This window comes from Rhamphochromis longiceps, linkage group LG5 (assembly GCF_057381845.1).
Source record: "Rhamphochromis longiceps isolate RC_006_pf linkage group LG5, R_longiceps_female_GT1.1, whole genome shotgun sequence".
Classification (NCBI taxonomy): Eukaryota; Metazoa; Chordata; class Actinopteri; order Cichliformes; family Cichlidae; genus Rhamphochromis; species Rhamphochromis longiceps.
This window is the reverse complement of record NC_140561.1, coordinates 42,201,578-42,222,254: the sequence shown is the minus strand read 5'-3', so window position 1 is coordinate 42,222,254 and position 20,677 is coordinate 42,201,578. Positions and strand designations below refer to the sequence as shown.

At 44.6% G+C, this 20,677-nt stretch overlaps 1 protein-coding gene and 1 pseudogene across 1 annotated transcript; both read right to left on the bottom strand.

Moving 5' to 3' along the window:
• On the bottom strand, positions 1 to 1,782 carry LOC146670686 (achaete-scute homolog 5-like). Its single transcript, XM_085408058.1, has one exon. The coding sequence runs from the start codon at positions 1,780 to 1,782 to the stop codon at positions 1,234 to 1,236; it is 549 nt and encodes a 182-aa protein (XP_085264184.1). The 3' UTR covers positions 1 to 1,233.
• Positions 1,783 to 13,825: 12,043 nt separating this feature from the next.
• LOC146670685 (E3 ubiquitin-protein ligase TRIM21-like) lies at positions 13,826 to 19,624 on the bottom strand (annotated as a pseudogene).
• Between the last annotated feature and the right edge of the window lie 1,053 nt (positions 19,625 to 20,677).

Genomic DNA, 20,677 nt, shown 5'->3' with positions numbered 1-20,677 from the left:
GAACTTCTCTCTCATGATGGGAAATACAGCGTCTGGACCTTTAGCTAGCAGACTCACTGTGTGACAAGCTGCACACAAAGAGTTTGTGTGTTTGCTGAACTCTTAGAAATGCTGCATGTGAAATTACCAGACACTTGAAAAACATTACTGCCTTTATGCTCGCTGCTCTTCTGTAGTAGTTGAAGTCTGCACCATAAACACTCTTGTGGATCATTCTGGCCCACTTTAACTTCTGAGTTTAGCGATATAATTGATGCATATACGATACACCAAAAGGGTTGTCTTTAAGCGCTATTGTTTCGGAATCTGGAAGAATCTGGAAGAATAAACTTCCTCCAGATGTCTTTAACTGAACGTAACAAGCCTGTTTGACAGATTAACCAATAAAAAGTTCAGATATTTCTGCTAAAACGTGGGGAGTAAAAGTAAAAAGTTGTCAGAAAAATAAATATTCAAAGTAGAGATACCTGAAAATTGTATTCCTGCTGCACCTTGAAGTACTGTAATGTAGTACTTATACTTTGTTACGATGTTCCTCCTGTAAATCTACACTTTGCTTTTTATCCACGTCAGAAAAATGAAGTTGTTTTAAACTCTGATTAAACAGTGCATGATGTTTCCAAGGTCATCTGCATCCACATCTCTGTTACCATAAAGTTCTCACCCATCCACAATACAGTGAAATGATGCCGGCTCAAATCCTTTCCCTCCATGCTCAAACTGGGACCCATGTGACCCTTAGCAAGTCACGTGACGATGGGGCGGGTCAACAACGCTCATGACCATAAGGCGTTCAGTGGATGAACATCTTCACAAAGAAGACTTCCTGCTGCCTTCGTTCAGAACACGGATGGATGCCAGACTCCGTTTTGGTAACGATGTGGATAACGTGTGCGGGATACTCAAGGGAGAAACGAATCGTGCTCCTCGTGTTCTGGTGGTGATGGACGGATTGTGGTGACCACGTTCCTGCTTCTGCTGCACCTTCAAACAAAAGGGTTGTTGATAAACTCGATGCCAGGTTCAGACTGCACGGCATCCACCTGACTGATGGAGGCCTCTGTAACGCTGTGTGACTCCCACTCTCCTCCTGGCTCCTCCTTCTTGATGTCGTCACACAGGTGAAGAACAGCGGCATGTAATCTGTCTCTTCAATCAGCTGATGCGAGAAGCGTCCTGCAGTCTGAACCCGGCAGTGGAAAGAGTACTTCAGTGTGACCTTATGGTGGTTGTTTAGCAGGTGAAGGTCTCCGTCTCAGCGCTGCAGTCTAGGCCCAGAGACGAGGTGCTGGGCGATACCCCTCCACTGTGCCTGGTGTCCTCCAGCTCCACTAGGCCCTGCAGATATTTGATGTACCTAATGGCGGCCCGCAGCGTCTCCACCTTGCTTAGGCGCTTGTCGGCACTCTGACCTGGCAGGTGGTCTCTCAGCTTGGCGTAACCCTGGTTGACACACTTCACCCTCTGACGCTCCCGCTCATTTCGTTTCTGGATGAATGCCGGCTCAAATGGACACTCGTAGACGCTGAAGTGTCCGTGGTGGTGAAAGGGGGTCAGATAGGGCAGGATCCCAGGGCCAGGGCCCCTCAGAGGACCTCTGTAGAGGCCAAGGCCGGTAGGGTCCATGCTGGACGGGTAGAGGAGGAAGGGGACGGAGTTGGAGAGAGAGTCTGAGTGCTGCGAGATGCTGTGATCCTCAGAGAGTCCAGCAGGCGGAGACACGCCGAAGCTCAGGTTCGAAGATCGTTGTTCGATGAACGAAGGAGAGAAGGCAGAGCTCATCGTGCAACCTGGCTGAGCAGTACCTGATCCGAACTCCCAGCTGGATCAACAACAGTCTTCAAAGACCACCTCAAAGACAGTCGATCACCAGCACGCAGAGATCTGGGGAGACGCATAAAGACAAATTCAGCTTTAATCCTGAATCTTCCAACCTGAAAAGCCACACAGGTGAGTTATCTTCCTGCTGACTGACACTGCAGTTCCTCTACCATCCAGCAGAGGGTCCAGCAGTGAGTCAATCCCCATAGACTTGCATTTTAAAATGTCCAACGTTATAGCAGAAACAAACATGTTTGCAGCCTGAAACAAAAACCGTTTTGGTCTTGATGGATAATTTCATGCCGTATTAAACTTTTGTTACAGAATAAAAATAAGAGGAAGAGTTCACTATATGTTAATGACACCGTTTTATATCCTGGAGACGACTTTAACGATTCCTCTGGAGTTAATATCACGAGTCAAAGGAAAATAATACAAGTGTATGGGGAAGAATGGTTTTCTAACATACCTGGAATATGGCTTAAAATTTGCATTATTAGGGGTGTGGCCTCTTTGACTCACCTGTGTGGGTCGAACTGTGATTGGTCAAAATTAATAATGAGAAATTTGAACCTGATATTTTGAACAATATATAGGAAGTCTTGGGAAAAAAAGGATGAAAATCACATGTTCTGATTTCTGAGGACTTCTCAGATCTCAGAGGCTGAAAGGAAAAATATTTCTGACGTTCTGGATCATCAGGATTAAATTAGATATGATATGAGGAGGAGTTTGGACATAAAAACACCACGTGTGCAGTTTATCGATCTTTCAGATGTGCTCATTCATAACTTTTAGACTAAATCATGAACCTGGAGATACTTAGATACTCAAATCTGTGTTCTGCTCTGTGGGAAGAACATCTAAATCTAACACAAATCTGTTGTGTGTTGACCTTGTTTTATGATGGACTTCATGGTCACGTTGAACTTGAGCTGATGATCAAAGCCTGAGTATAAGGTATTTGTATGACTGCACATCTGGAGCAACAGCAGCTTTGTTCTTTGTGTAATTTTTGTCCTGAAATGAGGTGTTAAACACATGAGACGATCTGATGGATCAGAATCATTGAACTTCAGGTAAACTCAGGAAGGTTTTTCAGTCTTACTTAAAAAATAATTCTTCTTGCTTTTTGCTTGGTTTGGTTTTTCAAAGCCTGCTTTGGATCTAAAATAATCAAAGTCTGGAGACCACGCCCGACGGAGCCGGTCTAATCCAGAGCTGAACTCCAGCACGGAGACAGCTACTTGTTATGTTTAAAATAGTTTCCAGAGCAAGTTTACCTGTTTAAGATTTTCTTTGTAGTTTGAATTAATGTCACAGTTAAACTGGGCATCTTTAAAAGTTCAGAGCAGGTTTAAACTCTGCATCCAGGGGAACAAAAGCACCAAAACCTTCACGAAGAGTCTGCGTACGTGAACAAAGTGATGAAAAACAGGTTTTCTCCGTATTTTAAATACGTAAATTATCTTCAAGGTTTTTTTTAGTCTACATGTTGTACAAAATATTTTTTACATTCATCTTTAGTTTTAGTTTTTATTCTGACAGCAACACGAAGAACCGCTGCGCCCACGTTTAGTCCCAGTCAGTGAACGCAGCACCAGATCAGCTCACACACACACTCACTGGTTTCCAGTAACACTCTGACACCCTTTCTGGGAGGAAATGTGAGAACTTTCCTCTTAAAACTGAGATTTCTTCCAAAAAATAAAAAGTGAAAGACAATTAAAAACAAAACAGTGGAGACTACAGCTGCACACATTACAAACAGCATCATTTAAACTGCACAGTGTGTGTGTGTGTGTGTGTGTGTGTGTGTGTGTGTGTGTGTGTGTGTGTGTGTGTGTGTGTGTGAATGCATGATGTGATTAGTCGTGTCTTCATCTCACCTTCAGGTGCAGCTGCGCTCCTTCCTCCTCGAGCTTCACAGGAACACTGAGTGCACGATGAAAAGCTGATGCTTTACCTGCTTCTGCCTACTGAAGCCCCGCCCCCTACAGGTGTGTACAGGGTCATCAGGTAAGAGAAACTGTAGAAAACCAGCGAGCTGCGTCTAGCTTCACCTTGAGCCGATTAACTCGCAGCTCTGAGGTCGGATTAAGGTGAAACCGAACGTCGCACACTTCCTGTGTGGAAAATGTTGAATTTATCATCTTTCTCTTTTTTGGGGGGGGATTCACTCAGGTGACGCAGGTTAAATCTGCTCGCCGCCGTCTCTTCTTTCTCTCTGGCTGAGAAACATCAAAGACAGAAATGAGTGTTTGCAGTTTCCTCTTCCTAAATCCTGCACTTCCAGATGAAAGGCGTCAGCGACACACGCCCTTCCTGTCATCACACATCTCATCACACAGCACACGCTGATGACTGTTTACACGCACACACACACACCTGTAACCTGAGCTGCTGTCTGAGAGTTTCCTGAGCCTGTGTTCACCTTCACATGAACGTCTCTGATTGTTCATCACACAGAGACCTGTTACCTGTGAGCCGTCAGACTCACCTGAGACGTCTGTGTTCGTCCGAGTTTGGCCACGACTGGAGAGCAGAAGTTTCTGACTCGATGATCTGACGGTTCCAGATCTGAAGGATCTGCGAGCACAATCAGCTCGATAAGTTCTCTGGTGAAGAAAGCAACTGTCTGAGGAGACACTGAGCGTCCTGTGTGAAAGCAGAGAAGACAACAGTGTCCCACGAATGAAGAAGCCATGAACATGACCGACAGGTCTGAACCTTAAACTACAGCTGAGGCAGAAATCTCTCAGAATAAAGATCATGAGCTTTACTAAAATACAGTTTTATTTACAAGGCACCAAAAAGACTGACCGGGAGAGTCTGTGCCAGGGTGCTGGAAAGACGAGTTTGTCTTTTAGCCAAACCTCGGATACCGAAGGAACAATGCGGTTTTCGTCGCGGTCGTAGAACACTGGATCAGCTCTTTAACCTCTCGAGGAGTTTGCCCAAGCAATCTACATGTGTTCTGTGGACTTGGAGAAGGCATTCGACCGCATCCCTCTGAGTGTCCTGTGGGAGGCGCTCTGGCAGTATGGGGTGTTTGGCCCATTGCTACGGGCCATTTGATCCTCATACAACCGTTGCAAGAGCTCGGTCTGCAGAGCCGGCAGTTCAATTCAATTCCACCACTTAGCATCAGCTTTCACCAGGGTGGGGAATCTCATCTCTGCTTTTTGCAGATGATGTGGTTCTTTTGGCTTCGTGAGGTGATGCTGGAACGGTTCGCAGCCGAGTGTGAAGCGGTGGGATTGAGAATCAGCACCTCCAAATCTGAGGCCATGGTCCTGAGCTGGAAAAGGGTGGAGTGCCCACTCTGGGTCAGGGACGAGTTCCTGCCCCAATTGGAGGAGTTTAAGTATCTCGGGGATCTTTTTCACGAGTGACGGGAGAAGGGAGCGGGAGATCGACAGACGGACTGGTGCTGCAGCTGCAGTGATGCGGACGCTGCACCGGTCCGTCGTGGTGAAGAGGGAGCTGAGTGTAAAAGCAAAGCTCTCAGGTCCCTACCCTCACCTACGGTCGCAAGCTGTGGGTAGTGACCGAAAGAAGGAGATCGTGGACACAAGCGGTGGCTGGAGATAGGATGAAAACCTGAAGAAAGGAATCGCCTAAATGTTTGGGAAAGTCATTCCAGATCTTTTCTGCTTCATCTGTTCCAGAAACAGTTGGGTGTTTTTTTTCAACATGTATTTATTGAGCAGTTCACATGTTTGTATGACAATGGAAATTACAGTATCAGATAGTCGCTCTGTTTTTTACATTAACATCACATAACAAAACATTACATAATATGGTACCATACCCTCCCACACACCCACAGTCCCAGCTGTGCAGCTCGTTTGTCAGAATAAGAAGCCAAAAAACTATAACTGCTGGTTAGAGCTGCAGACATGTAGGGACGGTCTGTCACAAAGAGTATATCGTAGATCCAGACTTAATGTATTTGCCAGCTCATTAAGCCAGAGCTGTAAGGGGGATGCATCTCTCTTCTTCCAGTGAGTGAGAAGTTTCTTTGCAATAATAATACAGTAAGCTATAACACGTCGCTTTGCACGGTCTATTCCCACAGTATCATCAAAGATGCCCAGAATAACTGTTAGTGGATCAGGGCTCAACTGCACATGAAGAACTGGAGCATTTTTTTAACCTTGGGACAAAAAATGAAATGTGGCTTAGGGAGCATTTCTCACACAGAGGAGACACCTCAGGGTGTATTTTATTTAACCTTTCTCTTGAAAAGCTTTAACCTGAATCAAGCAGTGTCTTGCATTATGGATATTCTGCAAATAGTTTCCCATCCAGCAAGGAGATGGGACGATAAGAACCAGCATCCTCAGCATTCCTACTTTCTTATAAAGGACAGTTATAATCTCCTCTGTAAAGGTGGGAAGAGGACTTTATCTACTAGAGCTTCAGGAAATGTTTTATGCAGGTATGGGCACAAAAACCTCACTAAAATTCACTGGCGATGCCATCTGGTCCAGCAGCCTCATTGATTTTACTTGAAGCAGTCGCCTTCTTGATTTCTTCTATTGTTAGTTCTGTTGTTCTGTTGTGAGTTTAAGTGTGCGAGTTCATCCTCCCCTAGGTTTGCAGAAGTGCTGCTATCCAAGAACTTTTTCATAGAGTCACAATCCATATTTTGTGTCGTGTATAAATTTGATAGAATTGGACATATTGATAATGTCTCTGAGGTCCGTTGAAGCCTCACCTGCATCATTGTTCTTGTTTCCCAAGTTGTCTTGTTAGTATTTTATATGGTTTGTCACCAAGCTCAAAGTATTTCTGCTTGGTTTACAAAAAAGCTTCACTGACTTTTGCTGAGAGTAGATCATTATATTCATATTTATTCATATACAAAGTGTAGCAGGCTTAGTTTCCGAGTTTGCATCAAATACAGAGATCTGCGTTTCCAAATATTCATGAAAATCCTTCTCACCCAACAATAGAGGCTGAAGCCACCATGTTTGCTGCGGTCTAGTTGCATTTTAAGGTTAATGTGGCAGGGAAGTGATCCAAGATGACAATATTGTGAGAATTTGTGTCAATGACATATGGCGTTGATTTGGCATCCAAAAGACAGTAGTCAGCTCTACTGTATGAATTATGCCTGGTTGAAAAGAAAGAGCAATCCCTACCAGTGGGGTTTGCAGTTCTCCAAACATCGGACACATTTGAATTTTCAATAACGGTGTTAAGAAATGCACTGGAGTTGTTCCTGACCTGCTTAGTTAAAGAAGGTAGGGGTCCAACACACAGTTAAATTCCCCACCAATGACAAGGTTTGTTTGGGACGTGTCTGGGACAAGTGCCGTGAAGAAAGATGGACCGTCCACATTCAGGGCGTATACATTCAGTAGAGTGAGAGGAAAACAGCTCGACCACAATCGCATCTGTTTTTATGGTACCTCTAGTTTCCTCGTCCTAATCAATCTCTCTCTCTCACACGCACGCACGCGCACACACACACGCACACACACACGCACACACACACACGCGCACACACACACGCGCACGCACACACACGCACACACGCACACACACACACACGCACGCACGCGCACGCGCACGCACACACACGCACACACACACGCGCACGCACACACACGCACACACGCACACACACACACACGCACACACACACACGCGCACGCACACACGCGCACGCACACACACGCACACACGCACACACACACACACGCACACACACGCGCACGCACACACACGCACACACGCACACACACACACACGCACACACACACACGCGCACACACACACGCGCACGCACACACACGCACACACGCACACACACACACACGCACACACACACACGCGCACGCACACACACGCACACACACACACACGCACGCGCACACACACACGCGCACGCACACACACGCACACACGCACACACACACACGCGCACACACACACGCGCACGCACACACACGCACACACGCACACACACACACGCGCACACACACACGCGCACGCACACACACGCACACACGCACACACACACACACGCACACACACACACGCGCACGCACACACACGCACACACGCACACACACACACACGCACGCACGCGCACGCACGCACACACACGCACGCACACACACGCACGCACGCACACGCACGCACGCACGCACACACACGCACGCGCACGCACGCACACACACACGCGCACGCACACACACGCACGCACGCACACACGCACGCGCACGCACGCAAACGCACACACACGCACGCACACGCACACACACACACACACATGTCGGCGAGGCGTGATCGCAGATGCCGTGCAGGTGCATCTGCCTCCCCTGCACCAGCACCGCAGACCACGCCCGCCACGCTTGTGTTAAAAAACACTGCAGTAAAAACTGATTCAACTGTTTTAGTCAACTAAAAGTGAAAAAGCAAATTTACTCTGAAATGTACTCAAAGTAAGAAAGTAAAAAGTATCTCCTTGAAGAGTCCACCCTCATTTACATGCACGGGTAAAAAGACCTTCTGCTATGTTAATATAACACAAAAGTAATATTAGTGTGGATCTGTTATTTCACACACAAACTAACCTGTTTTCATGCAACATTTGAACAACACAACGTTAGTATACTTGTGCGTTTTGCAGGACGTTTCACAATACAAAAATACAGAATTTATCAAAATCCATCACCAACAGATGCAGTATGTCATTACAAATTATGACACTGCATGTAATCTTTAATCTGCAGTTCATCTTTTCTTACACCTTTCTCCATCTCTGAGTGAAATAAGCAGCTGGACCTTTATCAGTAACACACTGTGACACAAACTGCACATAAGCAGTTTGTGTGTTTGCTGAAGCTTCGCCTCGTCCACCCCAGCTGTGAAACTCAGAAACCAGTCTTGTTATCGTCTATCGTCCACCTGGGCCTTACACAGAGTTTCTGTCTGATTTCTCAGACCTTTTATCTGATTTAGTTCTGAGCTCAGATAAAATAATTATTGTGGGTGATTTTAACATCCATGTAGATGCTAAAAATGACAGCCTCAACATGGCATTTAATCTGTTATTAGACTCAATTGGCTTCTCTCAAATCCATGGTGGTGTTATGGCCGGGAGGCCGGACCAGGAGAATGAACTAAATGCAGACACAGATGGAGGCACTGGTTATACATGAGAGGTTTTTTTACAGACTGTGATATATTTAGAATATCAACCATGGACTGTGAACTGGAGCATAAACGGAGAGCTATGAGGCAGTTTTAAAGTACCAGGTATATGTAATTATTTTGCTATTAGAGACCTGAAGTGTTCGTTCCCAACCATGTGGCTCAAGTTTTAGCTCCGTTGTGGTCTCTAATGAACTATTGTAGTATTTCCCTCACTCTCTGGGCTGCTATCCTTTCCCCAGGCTGCGGTTCATCCCAATAGCAGACGAAGCTGCGCGCTATTCAATGTTCCCCACTGCCATGTCCACAGAAAAGCCACATTTCTGCAGCTCGAGTAAAGGCCTGAGGACAGAAGCGATTCACGGTTAAGGAGGTTTGAAATATATTATAAGAAAGAGTTGTCTTCCTTTCTCTCTACAGACCGAATATTAGAATGTTGTTTCCTGTTGAGTGGGACTCCAGGTCCGTCAGCTTTGACCGTAGAACTTCATGCTGCTCCAGGCAAGTAGTTAATGCCTCAATAGCCTCTGCCGACAATTCCTCCATTCACCCTAATCGTTTCCACTTCAGCTACATGGTCAGACAAGCTCAGCATGTCTCTCACAAGCGTATCGAGTTTGGAGTTGATCTTGTGACCCAGGTGGTGAATTTCTTATCTTAATCGGTCATTCTCCTTTTTCGGATCTGTTTATAATTCATTACTGGCCTCGTTATATCTGTTGACTTACTGGTTCCTCCAGTGCTCTGTTGCTCTGTACTTTGTCATTGTCACGGTCCGGTGTGTGGGAATGGAAAGAGAGGACCAAAACAAAGGATGAATGGGGCGGAGTCTGAAACAAGTGTTCAGGAGGGCAGCCACGTGGTCAGCAGCATCACTACAGCTTATCTGGGAGGCCAGCAGCAGTGCCAGCGACGATCCACTGTAGACCAGTTGAGGTTGCCGGTGGTGCAGCTTGGCGCAGACCTCTGGCTTAGACAGAGCAGGACCAGCAGGTGCAGAAACCTACGCTGGGCTGTGCATGGATCACAGCAGGCTCAGGTGGCTCTAGCTGGGGGTGCGCGTAGCTTGCAGCAAGCACTGGATGCTGCAGATGGAGCTCAGGTTGAGGACTGGGTCTTCCGTCCCTTGAAACCATTACAGGTGGAGGAACTGGCCGAACCTGAAGGTACAGGTGCAGGGACGTGTTGGGTCCTGGCCGCTCTCAACCTAGGAGCAGGGACAGGCGAAGGAGCTAGCTGGACACCAGCTATCGCCACCCGAGGAACAGGTATGGGTGCAGGAGTGGACCAGGTCTCAGCTGCCCTGGGAGCAGGCACAGGAGCAGGTGACAGCTGGATACTAGCTGCCCCAATGACAGAGCTAGACTGAAAACACACACGAGAAGTCGATGATGACGAGCCAAGGAACTGTGGGAAACTGAGGGTTTAATAGACTGGATAATGATGATGAATGGAAACAGGTGGGAACACAGCTGAACTAGATCTGACTAATGACACAGGAAGTAGAACTAAACATAACACATACAGACAGATGACTAACACAATAAAACAGGAAACATACATGGGAACTAAACAGTGACAAAGTCCAACTGAAAAGCTTTGAAGCCAGATAACACACACCAGTGAGTTAAACTGCAGGAATGTCTTAAAGACATAAAGACCTGGATGGCTGCTAACTTTCTGCTTCTTAATTCAGATCAAACTGAGGTTATTGTACTCGGCCCTGAAAAGCTTAGAAATATGGTATCTAAGCAGATTCTTACTCTGGATGGCATTACCTTGGCCTCCAGTAACACTGTGAGGAACCTTGGAGTCATTTTTGACCAGGACATGTCCTTCAATGCACATATTGAAGGACATGAAAAGGACATATTGAAGGACAAGGAAATTTCAATGCAGATAAGTATATTAATGACGTAAAAGAAATTCACTGGACTGACATCTGCCTCGAGAATGACCCTGATAGGGCATTATCTATGTTTATTGAAAACTTTTGCTACCTGGCTGATAAACATGCCCCCTTAAAAAGATTTACTGTTAAAAAGAACTATGCACCTTGGTTAGATAACGAACTTAAGGTTGCAATGTCAGAGAGGGATATAGCAAAAGCAAAAGCACATAAGTCTATCAGTCCACAAGAGTGGGCAAGATATCGCGAGTTAAGAAATCAAGTAACTAAATTTAATAGGCGTAAAAAGAAAGAATATTATCAACTTAAGCTCAAAGAGGCCAATAAGGACAGCAAAAAGGTGTGGAAAGTTTTAAATAATATAATGGGTAGAGATCTTGCTCCGGTGATGCCTCACATCCACACGGGTGGTACGTTTATAAGTAAAGCCATCCATCGCAGTGGAAAGAATCGAAAATAATTCCGATTCCTAAAAACAAGAATGACATTTTTAATGGTGTCAACAGCAGACCTATCAGTCTGCTACCCATTTTAAGTAAAATTATGGAGAGGATTGTCTACGAACAAATTCAACATTATCTAATAGAAAATCAGTTACTCACTCAGTTTCAACATGCCTACAAACCTGGTTATTCCACCAGTTCAGCTCTCATTCACATGACAGATAACTGGTACAAATACCTAGATAAAGGGAATTTGGCCGGGGTGGTATTTCTGGATTTTAGTGCTGCATTTGATTTAATAAATCATGATCTACTGATAGATAAACTAAAATGTTATGGATTTTCACCAGCTGCTTTGTGCTGGATGGAAAGTTATCTGTCTGGAAGAAGGCAAAAGGTTTATTATAATGGTTATTTCTCGGAGGGCCGCGAAATGAACTGTGGTCTACCCCAAGGCAGCTGCCTCGGTCCACTTCTCTACTCAGTTTTTACAAATGATTTGCCGTATGTCCTGGATAAATCTCATCTTGTAATGTACGCTGATGATTCCACCATGTTTTATTCAGCCAGTAGCCACTCTGAATTGACCAGCGTGTTACAACTAGATTTGCTGAACGTGTTTGATTGGATAAGTAAAAACAACATGATTATAAATGTGACTAAATCCAAATCCATGTTAATAGGAAGTAGAGCACGTTTAATCAACAGTCCACGACTAAATCTTTCCATAGCTGGATCGGCATTAGAACAGGTCACCCAGATTAAATTACTTGGTGTTACCATAAACCACCACCTTTCATGGTCTCAGCACATCAATTCTGTTATTAAGAAAATGGGACAGGGCATAGCTATAGCTAGGAAATGCTCCTTTTATATTACTTCTTCAGTTATGAAAGATGTCATTAACGCATTAGTATTATCTCATCTAGAGTACTGCTCAATCATCTGGTCTGCAGCTAATAAGACAGATCTGAATAGACTTCAGTTAGTCCAAAATAGGGCGGCCAGATTAGTGTTAAGGTGTTCATACTATACAAGTATTGACAAAATGCATGATAAACTTTCTTGGCTTTCTGTACAAGCTAAATTATACTATGGCTTACTTGTATTTTTAAAGAAAACAATACTGTTAAACACACCACACTTTTTTTGTGCTCAGTTGCAGTATCCAGATGAAATTCATAATCATGCCACACGATTCTCAACCAATCACAATTTAGTAATTCCTCGTGTTAAAAGTAACTTTTTGAAAAACTCTGTTATATTCAGAGCATCGTTTCAGTGGAATAAGTTGCCTGAGGCAATAAGAGAATTGGCTTCAATTCATAATTTTAAAAATTACTTAAAAGCCTATTTAGGCAGTTTTTAATGTATTTGTAAAAATTGTAGAGGGTAATATCACTTGTAATGGAAATTGTGTATTTTGTTTGAGTGTTTTGTTTTGGTTTTCTGCTTTTATATAATTTTTAATATTCACATGTTTACATTTCAGTATTGTAAAACTTTACTGTAGATCTAATTGTTGTAACATTTTATTTGGAGATATTTGATGGCTTGGGCCCCAGGAATACTAGCAACCACTGTTGTGGAAGCTAATGGGGTTCCTTATAAATAAACAAATAAACAAATATTAAACAAATATGTAAGACTGCTTTCTTCCATTTGTGCAACATCTCTAAAGTTAGAAATATCCTGTCTCAGAGTGACGCTGAAAAACTAGTTCATGCATTTATTACTTCCAGGCTGGACGACTGTAATTCATTATTATCAGGAAGTCCTAAAAACTCCCTGAAAAGCCTTCAGCTGATCCAAAATGCTGCAGCAAGAGTCCTGACAGGGACTAGAAAGAGAGAGCAGATTTCTTTTTTTTTTCCCTTCCCTTCATTGGCTTCCAACCAATCACAGCAGATGGCCCCGCCCCTCCCTGAGCCTGGTTCTGCCAGAGGTTTCTTCCTGTTAAAAGGGAGTTCTTCCTTACCACCTTTGCCAAAGTACTCATAGGGAGTCATATGATTGAATAATACATACTTTCTGTATGTATTATTTTAGGGTCTACCTTACAATATAAAGCTTCTTGAGGCGACTGGTGTTGTGATTTGGCGCTGTATAAATAAAATTCAATTGAGTTGAATCGAACTGGAAAGTGATCTTGAGCAAGTCTGTTCACTTCAACAACAAAGCCAGAAACCCCAAACAGAGTTTTGATTCATTTTAAAGCCTGACGCTGAGCCTTGTTCACTCCAGCTATTGTCCACCTGGGCCTCACAGGTTCTTTACCTAATAACCTTTTAACTTGATCGTTTTTAAATTACCTCCACCAAGGTGGTTTTGTTTTTGGTGGTGTTTGCATGTCATTCTCTCTACACACAATAGCCAGAAAAGTTTAAAATAAACAGTGATAAAACTGTAGGGCTTTTTTCAAGGTTTCAGTTAAACTCCAAATACAGGACTCGGGAAGTAACTTAAAAGCAGCTTTATTGCTGAAACTCAAGTAATTACAACAGGAAAACATGTAAAATTAGGAATAACAGAAAAACGTAATGGCATGAGCAATACACCAAGGAGACACACAGCTCTCTATTTACAACTGTTCTTTGTAGGTGTGTAAACCTTCCTGTAGGCTCCCAAAAATATCATTCTGTTCATCTGGACCTGACATTTTCAGTGGGAGAAGCGTTTCATCATCATCATCATCATCATCATCATCATCATCAAGTGACTTCTTCAGTCTCAGCTGACTGCAGGTTTCCAACCTTATAAACAGGACATTTGCATGATAACTGAAACCATGGGCCGTGAGGTCAGTTTTCATGATCATTAACATGCAAATGTGCATGTTAATGATCATGAAATATGCAAACTTTGCAAATATGCAAAATCTGTAGGGATGGGTATCGTTTAGGTTTTATCTGATACCGGTGCCAAACCGGTACTTTTGAAACTGTGCCGGTGCTCAAACGGTGCTTAAAGAATGGAGAACACACACTTTGTCCAAAAACCTCTCATGTTCAGCTGTTTTTTTGTAAAAAGATAACAATGTTAGCCTTTTCTGCAGCTATGGGGCATATATGGCATCACTCTTGGCTGGAAGCAGTGCTTAAACAATGGAAAAAACACCAACTTTGTCCAAAAACCTCTCATGTTTAACTGTTTTCCACTTTTTCTTTGGTCATTTTAGCCTTTTTGGCCAGGGTGAAGGGAGTATCTGCCATCAAACAAGAAGACAGCCGCATGTAGCTATGATGATGTTTGCTAGTTCACCTTACATGCATTAATGTAATAACGTGGTTAGCCTACTCAACGTAAATTACACACGAACAACATGAAGCTACTCACGCAGAGAAGAACGGCTGCTGCTGCATCATCATCCTCATCATTTCTGCTACACTGGCAGGGCTAGGGGCCAGGACTCTCCTCTTCGGGTTTTTGGGGGATGTTGCTAACTCCGGGTCAGATAACAGGCAACCCACGCACAGTAGATGTGCTCGGTGTGAGGTCTCGCAGCAAGCTATCAAATACGGCGCATTTCTCGGCTTTAAAAAAACGCTATGCGTCGCCAGGTGTTTCATCAGATTCGAGGTGTCACCTCCTTTGACAGTATCACAGTATCAGCTTAAAGCACTTGTTGCTGCTGAGTTTGCATCTTTTGCTGTGAAGTACAGCCAGACTTTGACCGCTTCGCCTTGGACATTTAATCTGTAGCTCTGCTCTAAAAGAACGTACGTACCTGGGCCCGCCTACTATCCTCGGAAACGTAAAACGATTGGCTAGAATCTAAAGTGTATCACAGCTCAGGAAAATAAAGCACCGAAATAAAGCACCGAAATGAGCGCTGCTTTTCGGTCTGGTTACTAATGTTTATGTCAGAACCGGCACCGGTACCCATCCCTAAAAATCAGTTTATCAAATAAAATCAGCTGTTGATCAGCTCAGTGTGACTGACAGATGATCAGAGGTGCAGAGCAGCCAGTAAAAGAGTAGATAAGCGCTGCAGCATCTACATCACAAAAGGAGACCAGACCCTCCTCACAAACACCCCCACCTTCTCAGGACCGGGCTGAAGAGAGAGAGGGACTGGAGGGCTAGCATTGGCTTCATACTTAATTCCATTTCTCAGCCACACAGTCCAGAAACCGTGTCGAGGACTCACTGTGAGTTGACCCTTCCTGTTGATCGACTCTGTGGCCACTCCTAGGTCCCACTCAGTCTTTCCTTTAACCTGAACCTCAAAGTAAAATCTGCCTGAAGAGAAACTCTGCTCTCCTTAAACATTAAACACTGAGAAAATCTCTCTGGGTTGTCTGGAAGATTTTTCTTCACATTACTGTGATACACTTGTTTTCCATCATCAGACAGGATGAGTTTAGGATGAGCTGTATCAGGATCCAGAGTCACATCCACCTCATGCTGCTGGACCCTCTTCAGCTCTGCAGCCTCAACCAGCTTCTTCTTCATGAGTTTCCTGAGTGTCTCCTCCAGCTGAGCCACAGCTCTCCCCACAGTCCCCTCATATGATGGTGGACGGACTCTGACCTCTGTCCAGTCCTTGGTGGGTGGAGCAGCTTTCAGGGACGAAAAGCTTTGGAGGAGGTGGAGGTGGTCTTCAGAGTGTGAGAGCTGCTCCACCTCAGAGCTTCTCTTCATCAGCTCAGAGATTTCCTGTTCCAGATCTTTGATGAGACCTTCAGCCTGTTTCTCTGTAGTTTCCTGTTTGTCTTCGATCTCCTTCATGAGCTCCTTCAGGCGTCTCTCAGACTCCTTCAGAGCCCTGAGGACCTGAACACCTTCTGCTTTCTGTCTGTCTGCAGCATCTTTACTCATCTTCACTGATCTCCATCTCCATAATCTTCAGTCATCTCTTCTGGATCATCTGCTGAATCTCAGCCTCTGTCTTCTCCAGCTCTGCCTTCTTTCCTTCATATTCTTCTCTCAGAGGAACAAACTCATGGTTCTTGTGGTCTAAAACAGAGCAGAGCACACAGACACGTGTCTGGTCGGTCTAACCCTAACCCAGGTCAGACACACCAGGCAGGACTTCGGCGCCTTCAGTCTGGGTCCAGTGCAGACGTCACAGGGTCTTCTCCTGGTTTGGCAGCTTGTTGCTCTGAGCTGCTGCTGCTGGCTTTCTGCTGAGCTTCACGTCTGAACTGAGAAACCATCTCAGAGATTAATGTGTTGACCCTTAACCGAGGTCTAGTGCAGAAAGTCTCTTTACTCATGGGACACTGACACCTCTGACTCATGTCCCAGTGCTGAGTGATGCAGTTTTTGCAGACGTTGTGTCCACATGGTGTAGAGACTGGATCAGTGAACACATCCAGACAGATGGAGCACAGAAACTGATCGCAGATAGCTGACAGCAGGCGTGTCTGCACTCTGAGGGAGAAAAAAATAAATTTTTTATTACATTAAAAAAAAAAAAGTTTTACATTACATTTAGATTACATTTTTAAAAAGACAGAAAAAGGTGTCAGTTTTGAACTCTTTACATGTGTTTCTCAGTAGTAGATATTACTACACTTTCTGGGTAGTGTAATAGAAAATTTCCATTATTCTCATTTGAAGTATTTAAGTGCTTATGCATATGCTTGGTTGTGACACTGTAATAGACTGTTCAGTGAACGTTTCTAAAAGTAGATGAACTTATTTCAGGCTCAGCAGTTGGAGAAGACGACTCCCTTTGCAGGTGCTGATAATGCCAAGGGCACAAAACAGCATACCCGCTGTTCTGTTAGGTTTCCTAGCGAGGCACGTGATGTGTGGTGATCAGTTTGTAAATTCCTCCCTCTTCCTTGGAATGCATAAAGGACTGGGAGCACCACTCCTGTTTCAGAGCTCGCATGACTGAACTGTGATGTTTGATGCCTGGGAGCTTGAGGGTCCTGCGCAGTATCTTAGCTGTTCCCAGGACTGCACTCTTCTGGACAGAGATGTTATTCCCGGGATCTGCTGGAGCCACTCGCCTAGCTTGGGAGTGACCGCACCTAGTGCTCCGATTACCACGGGGACCACCGTTACCTTCACCCTCCACATCCTCTCGAGCTCTTCTCTGAGCCCTTGGTATTTCTCCAGCTTCTCGTGTTCCTTCTTCCTGATATTGCTGTCATTCGGAACCGCTACATCGATCACTACGGCCGTCTTCTTCTGTTTGTCTACCACCACTATGTCCGGTTGGTTAGCCACCACCATTTTGTCCGTCTGTATCTGGAAGTCCCACAGGATCTTAGCTCGGTCATTCTCCACCACCCTTGGGGGCGTCTCCCATTTTGACCTCGGGACTTCCAGGTTATACTCGGCACAGATGTTCCTGTACACTATGCCGGCCACTTGGTTATGGTCTATTTGGTAAAGTAAATTGAAGTAAATCTGTTGGGCATCTTTCTTCGCCTTTAGACAATAATTCTGATGCAAAAGAGCCGAACGGGACAGGCAAAAAAACAAACAAAAAACAAAAACCAAAGATAGCGGAGGGCGTTACACAGCAGCTGTTTTGTTTGACAGCCCTATTAAAGATTAACATCAGTCTGCACAGGATGATCTGATATCCTCGTGTCGGTGTTGTTCCCACATCATCATGCAAATGTTGTTCCAGGATCAACATTGCAACTGACCAATCACATTGTTGTGACGTTATTCTTTTGCACGCCAAGCCATTCGTGCATTTATGAAATTCCAATGTTGCAAGGACAATATCAGTTCTGCTTACTGTTTATTAAAGGGTCAGGGTCAGGGTCAGGGTCCGTTGATTGGCGGACAGAGGCGGTTTTTCCCGAAGTCGCAAAAGTATGACGTCACAACATTCTGATTGGTCACTTGCAATGTTGATCCTGGAACAACATTTAGTATGATGATGTGGGAACAACACCAGCACGAGGATATCAGATCGTGCGTCTGCACGCGCTCCAGAGAGCTTTTCTTCACATTCTTTAATTCTCACTCTCTTTTGCAACTTTGTACTTTTGTGTTACTCGCAGCAACGACTCCACTTCATTGTTAGTCCATTTGAAAAACTCGCTGCTTTTCCTGCGACGTTTCAAAGAGCAGGAAAGTAAATAAGCGGCAGACAGAAATGAGGCAGGCGCATGCGCAGCACTGGAACGTCAGCGTTTGCAGCTGTTTCAGTGTGGACGCACAACTCTGTGAAAATGACTGAAAACGCTTGTGTGGACGCGGAGCCGTGGACGTAGCTATGGCTAAGCTCTCCTGCCTGTGCTCTGGGTTTCTGCACTTGGGTTCGGTTCTGGTACTGAATACTAGAACTAGCACTGTTAACAGAAGAGTTATTAAGGGCAAACCTTTCCTGGGTGTCTTAGCTAGTGATCAGCTCCAGATAAACACCATGGAGGAACCATACGAGAACATGTCATATTACTTTATGCTGTATGTCTAAAATGTGAGGATATTATCCAGTAATATTACAATCATGTAAAATATAATTGTAGTATTGGCGTTACAACAGACGGACGACGTGTCCAGGATGTGCCCTGGCTCTCACCCAGCATCTTCTGGGACCCTGAATCTAAACAGCATTGAAGAAAACTGATGATGAAGATTGCACCACCCTTTATTTAACTCAAACTTAACTTCCTGTTTTTAAGTTCATGATAAAAATCAAAAGTCTGAGAAACACTGATCCTTAAAGAAGAACAGCTCTGCTAACAAAACTCTGGCCATTAAGCGACAAATACATCACAAATCTTCGTACTGCATCACAATAAAGGCCTCGAGTTCTATTGTTGTTATTGTGAAAGACTGGATAATCATCAGTGTTCAAATTCTGAGCACTAAATCACTGTGACTTTTACCTTCCACAATAATGATTCAACACAATAAAACACAGCTCAGCTTTTATTTTGAAGCTGGGTTTTGGAGAGCTGGATGTAAATGTGTCTCCAAAGCTCTCAGCTTAGCTTCTGTAGTTTAAATGTGGCTGTAAATAAAATGCAAACATCAGCCATGACGGAAACGCCACTGTGAGCTATACGATGGTTCTCTGTGTGAAAGGACTGACAGTCTCTGATTCACGGGTCTGTCTTTGAGTCTGTTGCTGCTCCGTAACGCTCTCTGTGACAAAGCTTCCTCTCTTTGTGCTCTTCCATGTCTTTATATATGTTGGTGCCACAGTGGAGAATGTTCTTCTAACATGCACGATGTTTGCAGCGTTTTCATTTACAGCTGTAAAGTAACACAACACTCACTGCAGCCTGAACGTCACATGACCACTGGGCAAGTAAGCAGAGTAGGGAGGAAGGGCGTGCATGAGAGGTGTCTGCACAGACATGTCTACTTTCTGATGAACGGGGCCATGCACTACACCAGCAGGAGACAAACCGGTCATGCTGGTATCGATCCAGTACCAGTGGATTCAATATTTGGATTGATCAGGTCACTCCTGATCAGTGCCGCAGTGAGACAGTTTCAAACAGCAGATGTTTCTACAGCGGATCTGTGGCTAAATGAGCCCATTTGTATTGAACCAATGTGACTGTGACGAGTCAGCATGAAGTCATCTGAGTCATCAGAAACAGGAAGTGTGATGCACTCAGCACTGCTGCTGAGAGAAACCTGATGGACTCTGGTGAATCCTCTCTTAGACCCTAACAGGACTCGACTGCAGCTCTGCTGCTGCGCTCTCACTTTCACTTTCTTTAGTAACATGACCTCTGACTTCACATTTTTCAGGCGTTGCTCCGCCTCTACCTGCAGCTGTTTGTCTGGTTTTGCTGCCTCTTCCTTTGCAGCAATCAGCTGGTTTATACACACAGTAATGACGGCCTCAGGTGAGAAACTCACCTGGATTTCCAGCAGACTGAAAGTTTCTGGTGGCCACTGATGGAGGTCACAGGTCTGAGCTGAAATGATGCTTTAAATCAGCGGTCCCCAACCCCCGGGCCTCGGACCAGTACCGGTCCGTGAGTCGTTTGGTACCGGGCCGCGAGAGTTGAGGCTCAGGTGTGAAATGTGTGGTTTTCAGGGTTTTTATCGGTTTTCAGCGTTATTTTGTTATCGTTTTTATCGTTAACTCGGTTTTCCTGGGTCTTTTCACGTGTGTTATGAATACATTTTGCTTTTTTTCTGTACCAGTACTAGTTTTATGTTGTTGTATTTATCCGCGACACCTTAAAGGCCGGTCTGTGAAAATATTGTCGGGCATAAACCGGTCCGTAGCGCAAAAAGGTTGGAGACTGCTGCTTTAAATAAAATATGTTAGAAATGAATTCTTTAAAGCTCTGAGTTTTTGTACTTCCAGCCTGTTCGACCTCTTTAGTTTGCTGTAAACCACAGACTTCACTACGTTTGTGGGAAACCATCACAGCACTGAATGGTTGCCAAC